The sequence below is a fragment of the Monosiga brevicollis genome, genomic scaffold, assembly GCF_000002865.3.
Source record: "Monosiga brevicollis MX1 MONBRscaffold_23 genomic scaffold, whole genome shotgun sequence".
NCBI lineage: Eukaryota > Choanoflagellata > Craspedida > Salpingoecidae > Monosiga > Monosiga brevicollis.
In genome coordinates, this window is record NW_001865060.1 from 308,271 (window position 1) to 317,991 (window position 9,721).

The 9,721-nt window shown below is 55.3% G+C and overlaps 2 protein-coding genes across 2 annotated transcripts; one reads left to right on the forward strand and one right to left on the reverse strand.

Annotated features, from left to right (window-relative positions):
- Positions 1-1,553: 1,553 nt before the first annotated feature.
- MONBRDRAFT_33709 (uncharacterized protein) lies at positions 1,554-7,383 on the reverse strand (the record flags this gene model as incomplete). Its single annotated transcript, XM_001748492.1, has 23 exons — positions 7,170-7,383; positions 6,865-7,012; positions 6,741-6,791; positions 6,530-6,597; positions 6,299-6,427; positions 6,051-6,143; positions 5,780-5,950; positions 5,595-5,677; positions 5,410-5,504; positions 4,969-5,018; positions 4,664-4,724; positions 4,476-4,580; positions 4,272-4,379; positions 4,084-4,157; positions 3,725-3,824; positions 3,579-3,652; positions 3,292-3,489; positions 3,127-3,201; positions 2,632-3,013; positions 2,434-2,523; positions 2,281-2,333; positions 1,903-2,184; positions 1,554-1,805 (listed from the first exon to the last, which is right to left on the reverse strand). Exons 1-23 carry the CDS (start codon positions 7,368-7,370, stop codon positions 1,554-1,556), a joined length of 2,943 nt encoding a protein of 980 aa, XP_001748544.1. The 5' UTR covers positions 7,371-7,383.
- A 1,055-nt stretch (positions 7,384-8,438) lies between these two features.
- MONBRDRAFT_38325 (uncharacterized protein) lies at positions 8,439-9,711 on the forward strand (the record flags this gene model as incomplete). Its single annotated transcript, XM_001748422.1, has 5 exons — positions 8,439-8,894; positions 8,978-9,142; positions 9,240-9,286; positions 9,364-9,490; positions 9,563-9,711. 5 exons carry the CDS (start codon positions 8,439-8,441, stop codon positions 9,659-9,661), a joined length of 894 nt encoding a protein of 297 aa, XP_001748474.1. The 3' UTR covers positions 9,662-9,711.
- Between the last annotated feature and the right edge of the window lie 10 nt (positions 9,712-9,721).

Below are 9,721 nucleotides of genomic sequence, written 5' to 3' on the forward strand. Positions count from 1 at the left end.
CTTCGACAACATCGCCAGTACGCATACCATTCCGTGTTTGCTCTCCCCCGACAAGGCTCCCCGAAATGGCTCGTCTTATGGTGCTTTTCATGATTAGCCAAACGTGACGGTGCCAACCTCGGCGAAACGATTGCCTCCGCCTCCCGACTACTTGCGCAGTATCAAGGTAAAACAAGTTTTGCTCCTACCCCGCTTGTGCACCACCAAATACAGTCAACTCAACCCTGCACACCATGTCAACCCGGCACGCCCTCTGGTGTTGCATGCTCTGCCCACGCCTTTAGGACGACTGACAGCACAACAAGAGGATCGACTGGGCAATGTTCGCACGTGTGATGCCATTCTCCTCGCCCTCCGTTCACAGATTCAAGACCTTGAAAAAATGCTGCAAGCAAGTTCTAAATCTCGCCTCGGCTCTTTTTGACCAGCCTTGACAACCTTGTGAGCGCATTCTCACCCCTGCTGTACTTCAGGACGCCGAGGCCCAAGAGTCGAGCCTCAAAACTGTTGCCGCCATGGCGGAGGACCAGCGTCAGAAGCTCTCCGAGAAGCAGCGTGTGAGCGCTTTCGCGCACCGCTTGCCAGCCTTTTTCCTCCAGCCTCGTTTGCTGACTGTTTGCTCCCACCCTTTGTGCCACCAACGCACCACAGGCCATGCCCAAACAGTCCGCAGCCCCGTCGGCGCCCTCACCACAGCAAATCCCCTCGCATGCCCACGAGCCGTACATCCCAGCACCATATTACTCTCAGGCTGGGGCGCCGCCGCCACCGCCACAGCCGCCCACCCCGCAGCAGTATCCAGTCACCAATGTGTCACACCCCTGGAACCCACCCATACCCAACCACACCTTCACAGCCCCACCAGGCCCGGGCTACCCAACCTATAGTCCACAAAGATCAGCTGCGGCGTTTGGCTACCAACCCCCCCCCCGTGGTGGCCCATCCACCGACTACGCCCCAGGGCGCCAACGCTCGCCCAACTATAATGCCTATCAGCCGCTACCTCGTGGCCCACCACCAGGCGTTGATGCTCCGCCCCCACACTCGTATCCCTACACCTCCAGTGCTCCACCACCCAAGAGAGCTGCCCCAATGGCTCGCTCAGCAGATACCGGTTTGTGTGACTTTATTCCTGAGTCTTTGAGCCCGCCAGATTCGGCATCAGTGGACCGGAACCGAGTGGACCGCCTGTGTCTGACGCCTCGTTGCCATGCTCCACGCTCTGTAGGAGGTGCTTACGTACCAGGAGATTATATTCTGCCCCGACGTGGACAGCGCTAAGCGCGAGCTCCACATGCCAGCTGAAACCTAGAAACCGACCATGATTGTCCCGAAACCGCCAAGAGCATAATCTTGCAGCCTAGCACTCAATGTTCATGGTCACGAGGTCCCACGTGGATAGAATGGGATATTCAATTTGAGCCATAATTTACGACCGAATTTGTACTAATTGACAGCACAGCTGTTCTTCATACTGACGCGGCACAGACCGAAACAGAAACAGACATTGCCCAATGGTTTCGTAGCTTGGGCGACAAAAACCCATGTACCATTTACTCTGAATCCTCTTCCTCGGCGCGTTTCACCATGCGATTGAACCACTGCCGGTGCTCCGGAGGAAGCATGCTTTCCAGCTTGTGGATCAAGTGCCGATGTTGCGCCGGGAAGATGGCCAACAACGTGTCCGCCAACATTTTGACGTCGCGATTTTGCCGATAATCTCGGATCGCCAAGCCAAAAGGGCGCACCTTATCCGGCAGTCGCTGATGAATGTCCTGCATTAGCTCTTGCACCCGTGCTGCCGCCTACGAGAGCAGTCCACAACCACCCACATGAACATTTTCGTGCCTTTCTATCGCCGTTGCACAGACATGCTTTGCTTTGACTAAAAGTTCACCCCACCTGAGTGGATGGCGGCTCGACCGGCGCATGGGCACGGGGCATGGCTTGCGTGGGGAGCACCTTGACGCCCATGGGTCGTGGCGGGGCCGGCCGAGGCATGCTTGCCTCAGACTCCTCCTCGCTTTCATCGGGAATGGTTTCGATGTGAGCGGGCAGAGCGCGGACTGGACCTGGTCTGGCCTGCTCAGCAATGTCCATCATTGTCCAGCGATCCATCGACGAGCGGCGCTTGCCATGTAGGTTGTTGTTCTTTGGACGCCGAAGCACAACCCCGGTTGTGGGCTAAAGTGGCAGGTTCGAGCGCCGTGTCAACCAACCACTCATCAAACCCGAGTCGAGCTGACCAAATGCCCCAGCACGCAATGGCAGCAGACAAACCTCGACATGCTGAGGCTCATTGAGACCAAAGAGATCAAAAATGCTTTGTGGTCCTGTGAACTCCATGGCATGTCACCCAATGGGCCACAAAAACATGCTTGAGCTAAGACGAGCGCGTAGCGCCTGCCTCACTTGACATGCTCGGCAGCTTACCGTCGGGAGGTAGGGGTGCTGCTTCTTCGTTGCCATCATCGTCTTTGCTTCGCTTATCGGAGCGGCGGGGTGTTTTGGCACCACCCGCACCTGAAAGGTAAGGTAGAGCACATGCCAACGCAGAAACATTGTGAGCTCAAGCTTCCCATCGATCCCCTTGAAGTTCTGATAGCAAGGCATGCCCAGCGTGTCACTGACCGGGGCGCATGCGTGATTTGATTCGTCGCATTTTACCAACTTCCACGGCGCTCATCATCTCCTCGTCCTCCTGCCCCTCGGCTAGACCCAGGCTATCGAGCTCAGCGAGTTGCTCATCGTCGTCACTTTCTTCGTCGATAGGCCCCCTGCTAGTATCTTCATCGCTGTCCTCGCTTTCCGATGCTCGATCCGTGCGGGAATGGCGACCGGCCTGTCTGCCCGCAGCCACTTCCTGTTCGCCTGTGTCCGAGTCTTCTGATTCGGATTCACTGCGCGAAAAGTTTGGAGGCCGGTGGCCCATGCGCTGGGCAGAAGCTGGCCCCTTGGCCTTGACAAATACGCGCTGCCCCAGCGTAAGGTCGTCATCGGGCGACAATTGGTTCTGCATGCGCAACGGATGAATAAAATGTCACATGAGCCTGTGCGTGACTGAAGAATCACTGGAAAAACGAGTTTGGAAAAGCTGCTTGGAGCGAAGAACAGATGTTGACTGACAAGGACTGCCTGCTCCATAGTTAGACGACCCTCGGCTCCAGCAGCAATGCAGTCGTCCAAAGCCATCATGACAGTCTGTAAACCCCACCGGGTGAAAACCGTTAGCAAGGCCACTGACAAGTCAAAGTGCACACCGCCAAGCTCTCCAAATAACATGCTACGCACGGAAGAGTACAGCTCATCCACCACGTGGAAGAACAAGTCCACCAATAGACTTGAGACCTCGGCGTTGGCAGCCGAGAAGACATGACAATAACCGCCACGCTGCGCATCGCCCTCCAGCACGGTCACAATAAAGTTGGGATCATCGTCCAAAAAGTTCATGGAGAACACAGACCGAAAGTCCATAGTGAACCCTGACTGCTGTGATAAAACAAGCACAAGCGATCAAAGACGGGGATTGAGTTGAACCCGCGCTGTGCTCACTCATTACTCTGGCCTGTGTCACTCACATTATTGTGCTTCACCGCTGAGGCAATGGAGCCCATGCGCGAGATGAGATTGGGCTCTGCTTCCACTTTGATGCCTGCACCAGATGGCGTGTGAGTTCCAGCAAGTGCAGGACGGGCCATGAGTCACAACGAGGGCAACGACTGACCATGCATGCTCAAGCAGATGACACGCTTGGTATCACCACGCCATGGCAAGGCCCCACTGCGCATGGCTGCATCGATTCTTTCAATGTAGCCCACTTGATCCTAAGAAAAGGGCGTGCAAGGGGGAAAACAAGGGGGTCATGTGCCTGTCTGGGTGGGTGTGCCTGCGTCATAGCTGGTCTGACAGTCGCTGTTTTGACTCACATCCGGCTCGGGCCAATCAGTAGTCAAGGGAAGACGGCCATTGTACTACACATTTGGAAAAGGAAAATCAAAGAGGACGGACCAAAGCACGAGTGAAAGCTGGTGGTAGCATAGGTACTCTGAATGTGGAAAGGAGACACCCTCAGGAGAGACTGACCCGAAAGCCATGAAAAGGAACCCATTCACCCGCCTCCAGCACGGGCCGTGCGGCCTGGACTACATCATAGACGCCTAAACGCACCCAAGTTTGGCGCGTTTGTTGGTAGGATTAGCGTGAAAGGCTGCAGAAGAATAGTCACCGTCGTGCCAAACAGAACTTGAAAAGTGATGCTCACTGCAACATACCACGCATGCAAAGCTCGCAGATTGCCTTTGGCACACCAGGTTGCTGATGAAGGGCATCGGCATACCAACGGCGCCGTTCCTTCTCGTTGATTTGATTGAAGCCACAAACTATGTGCTCGCAGCCAGCGAGCCTGTCAGGGACTGACGGCAGGACCAGGCTCGGTGCGATCGTTGAAACGCAAACAGACAGGTTCAAAGTCTCACCTTTGCACTCGTAATGCTGAGAATATTCAGCCGCACGAACGGGCTGTGCATGGGAAGGATGCCGGAATAAAGGGATGCGCGCTTCGAGCAGATCAGCCACTTGGCCTGTATTGCACCGATGCACATGTGAAGTCGAATAATACAGCCGAGGTGCTAAGAGCATCACAACATGACGCATGGCGCCGAACCTTTCTCCTCGGCCGACATGGCTGCTGGTCGAATCAGACGCACGAAACGCATGTCCTCGCGCTAATTGAGATGAGAGCAAGCGAGAGGCCTTGGAGCATGAGTGATTGCAGAGCGGGCGGGGGTTCAACGCAGGAGGGGTGTCGGGAGGTGACTGCTCAGCCAAGCAGTCGAGCGTGAGCCACAAACGAACCGCGGTTGCTGCCATCTTGACGCCTTCTCAGGATAAATCACAACCACCACCATGCAAACCCTGCATTTGCAGCTGCACTAGCCACAACAGTAGCGCCGACCGTCGCCTGCAGACCAGGCAACCGCCAGTTTCAAACACCACGTCCGAGTCAACCTTCAGACAGCCTGCAACACACAGACACCAACAAAATGCTGGAAATTCCGCCCCCTTAACTCTTTTCTCTCTCAAACTCTAAACTCTCTCTCAAACTCTTAACTCAAACTCTCAAACTCTCTCTCAAACCAACCAAACCAATTCATTATTACTCTCTCTCCCTCTCTCCCTCTCTCTCTCTCTCCAACTCCAACTCCAACTCCAACTCCGACTGTTCCTCGTGCCTCTCCGTTTTTTCCTCGATCCTCCCTCGGCTGGGGGCGCTCTGATGAGGTGCACTCAATTCATAATGGAGCAGTCAACCCTCTTAAAACGAAAATAAGGCGAACGTTCACTGCTGCTCAGCGGCTGGGCGAAGATTTACTTGATCGTGCACAAGGTGCGCGTGGCGCTTCAGAGTACCATCGCTGATCACCGCTTGGCGTAGCCCGCTCCGGTGCGGCAGCTTGAGGCAGTACTCGTACAGACTCCCGACGATAATGTCAGCCGAACATACCCTATGTTACCGGCCAAACATCAAGCATGATGAGCTTTGCCTTGGTCCGTGGTGGCACCATAGGAATGGAGAGCAAAGAATAGGCACGTACGAGTCGCCGCAAAAGTAAGGTCCCGTGCGAGCCTCAAGGAGGGCGGCAATGGATGACACTTGTTGCTTGAAGAGCCGATCCAGCTGCATGCGATGCAGAGCTCAAAAGGTGAGTGCAAGGAGGACCTGGATGCATTTGGGGAGAAACTTGCAGGGTCGAGGGTAGCAAGAGGGCTTGCTGCGCACCTTGCTAACGGTAACTTCTTCAGTGAGCAGCAGACGCTGGCACTGACGATGCGCTCGGTCACGGTAGCGCCAGCATAGAAAGTGGTTCAGAGGGAAGGCATAGGTGTCGTTCAAGTACAGCTGCAAGCCTGCTGCAGCCTCGTTTGCTTCGCCAGTCCACAGGTCGTGCATCTGCATGAATTCAACCGTGAGCCGCATCGATGGCCAGCTCAATGCTGTCGACATAGGGTCGCAAAGGGATAACCCTAAAGGTTGCAGAATGTAGACAAACCAGAATGGGAAGCAAGGTACCAAAGACCGCTTGCGAGACGTTGGCCACGAGTGCCACATCGGCCGAACTCAAGTCTGCATCAATATCACGGCCCTTTGATCCAAAAGGTAACAGCAAAGCGCCAGACGACAACACGTGTGAAGGGCCTTCCCAAACATGAATCCATTTGAATACAGGGCCGGCCGACAGAAGACCAAGCATGTTCCGATGATATTGTCACCGCTGTGGCTCAAGCGCAAGATTCGTACCCGTTGACGAGCGTAATCGCAGATGACCGGGAGCTCAACAACAAGCGTGTCATCATGACGCTGCAAAAGCGGTAGCGCTTCTTGCGGGCTCATGCCCTGGTTGCTCGAGTGAACCACCTCGCAAGATGCCTAGAGTTGTTGCGTGGGGTGAATCCGGGCTCACTCCCAGTCTCGGGTCTTGAAGAAAATGTCCAAATCGCTTCACGAGCCAGCAACCTCGGACGAACATACCTCGCAAGCCCGAAACATGTTGATGGCAATCATGCAACCCAAATGCTTGGATACCAGATGGTGCTCGCCTACAAATAAACCAGGAGGGCCAAGCCTGTGAAGTGCGTGGCGGCACAGCTTTGGTGTCCATTTGTATGGCACACAACCATCTGTAGCAGCGGCTCCCAGGACTGCGACGCCCTGCAGCTCCCTCTGATGCACGCTATCGTACCGGCCGCATAAGTGTAAAGCTTTGGGGTAGGCTCCACGCGCACATTCATCCCTGTGATCACAGACGTTGTATCAGCGCTGCCACTCCATTCCCGCGCCGTCAAGGTCAAGGCCGCGCGGCGTACCATGCTGAGCACTCAGGTTGGCTGCCACCTCAAGATTGTCCGTGCCGGTGGGTGTGCGCATGCGTGCCTTCCAGGCATTGGGTTCAAGGTATCGCAACAAGGGGCCCAATTGCACACGGCCTTCGTTCGTCACGCGCTCCATCAAAAACTAACAAGTTTGCCAAGACGTGTATGTGGTGAGTTGACAAGCCCATGGTTTCTCGCTGAACAAACTCGTGGCCCAAATTTGTAGCACCGTCCTCTGCTACGCCTGCTTGCTTGATGGCCCAAGGGCGTGCGTCACGGCCCTCGCATGCACCGCGTACCTGAAAGTCGTCGTTGGCTGCCGCCAGAACAAAGGCTTGCAACTGAGGTCGCTGCTGAAGCGCATCTTTGAACACTGGCACAGTCAACTCATCTGTCCCCGCAGCTGCAAAGATGTCCACCAGCATCCGATCCACCTCCCGATACCCCAACAACATCCCATCACCACCACTGGCACCACCACTCTGAACCGGTGCCGCCATTTTCACCCGCTGCCTCTCTCTCAAAATCTCTCTCTCTCTCTCTCTCTCTCTCTCTCTCACACACACACACAAACTCTCTCTCTCTCTCTCTAAATCTCTCTCTCACATAAATCTCTCTCTCACAAACTCTCTCACAAACTCTCTCACAAATCTCTCTCTCTCACAAACTCTCTCTCTCTCTCTTCCAGTTCCAAGTCGAGTACATAAGTGTAATATTTAACACACTTCCGCTTACGCCTCTCTCAAAATCAATCTCTCTCTCTCTCGCGCGCGCGCTTGATGTGCTGTTGGCAGAGCACGTGTCGAGGTGGTGATCGGTGATGGCTGTGGAACTTGGGCACTGACTGTAGACCGTCGTCAGGTTGGTATTGATAAGTTGCGGAACTTTAGAGTACGGAGAGAGGGGGCATCGGGCCTTTTGGGCGCCAGGGGGTCGGGAGCCATGGCTACGACCGCAGAGGCTTCAGGTATGATGGACAAGTTTCCAGCAAGCTTTGTCGAATGGCTCCGCGAGAACCACGTTGATCCTCGAAACTACGACATTGAGCTTCCGCGCTTTATCCGGTGAGGTTGATGGCATGGCGTGCATCGATGCAAGCAGCTGGCACCCTGCCATACCCCCTTCGTGGGTCCATGTGTCGCCTCACCCACACGCCCAACAGGCTGAATCCTCGCCAAGCACCTTCAGACGAGGAACTAACTGCGCAGCTCGGGCCCACCCTCGCACCCGTGCCCTGGTGCCCCGGGTTCTATGCTTTACATGCGGACGTACCGGTGGCTGGCACCGAGCTCTATCAACGGGGTCAAATTTATGGTGCGGTGCCCCCGCCGTCTCTCGCGTGCAGAGCCAGTTGGCTCAGCTTCACTTGTCGGCTGGCTGTTTAGGTCTCGATGTAGCAAGTGCAGCCCCCGTGCTGTGTCTTCAAGTTGAGCCCGACGATCATGTCTTGGATCTCTGCGCAGCTCCCGGGGCAAAACTGGTACGGTACCGCACCTAGCTCCTTGGGACTAACAGATAGGCCATGTGCTCATCGACTGCTCTGCATGCTTCCCAACATCCAGGCCATGATGGCCGATGCTGTGGCAACAGGACAAGGTTCTGTGACGGGAGTCGACGTCCAGCGCGAACGCTTGGCGGCCTGTCGCAATTTGCTGCAAAAGTATGCCAGCAACAAAGTTCGCCTCTTCCTGGGCGATGGGTGCACTTTTGCCGAGGGGCCTGCTTCATGGATGCTCAAGCCGATGCCAACGGTCCCCGAGGCCTGCTCGCACGCTGGCGATACAACTGAACCGACTCCCAAGCGTGCGCGGCCCTCTGAACGCGAATTGCTGCGCCGCAAGGAGGACGCCAGACTTGTGCGCAACCTTCCACGCAAAGATCGCCATCATGCATGTGGAAACATGTTCTTTTGCAGTCCTGATTTACGTGCAGCTCGCGAGGCCTACCTGCGCGAACAAGATGCGCAGGATGAGGCTCAGACCGCCAATCCACCTGTACAAGCCACAGACCAGCTTTACGACAAGGTTTGCTTTTTTCGATGCCCCTCTTGGGTACCGCAGGCATGTCACTCGACGCTTATCCAAAACTCCTCGACACTTTGACCTAGGTGCTGGTCGATGCAGAGTGCACGCACGATGGAAGTATCAAGCATTTGACCAAGTTTGATCGCTGGGGCTGGTCGACTTTTGAACAGCGCTTCTTTGACCCGACCCGGATTAGCCAACTGGAAACTTTGCAGCGTGGTTTATTACAAAACGGCTTTCGCCGCTTGGTATGTACATGACACCTGTCGCGACTGGTTCAAAGGCATGCACCCAGAATAGCTCAAGCGCCATACTGCACCATGTTGCGCTTTCTTGTGAGCACAGCGAGAAGGAGGCACCCTCGTCTACAGCACGTGCTCCTTCTCACACAGGTCAGCATTGAACAGAATGCATTGACCACACCTGTGACAGCTCTCAAGCGCACCATTGAATGCGACCATGCTTGCAGGCAGAACGAGGACATTGTGCAATGGCTTCTCGATCATGAACCCGGTGCTCAGCTTTTGAGTTGCAAGGGCATGGCTGCCTTCCCTGCGGCTGCCTTTCACCCGCTCGCTACGGCCGATGTGCTGAAGGTGGGATTTTCTCCCTACACTCTAATGTAACGCCTGCAAACCACCCTCACCATTTTGTGTCGGCTTTTGTAGTTTTCACCAGTCGCCACGGCCACCTCCGGGCTCTTTGTTGCCCGTTTCACCAAGCAGCCATTTGACCCCGCACCGCAACCCCCCTCCTGTAACGTCTGATCAACCTGATACCATTCAAACCATAATCCCATCTTAATCGATCCTCCCGCCGAAAATATC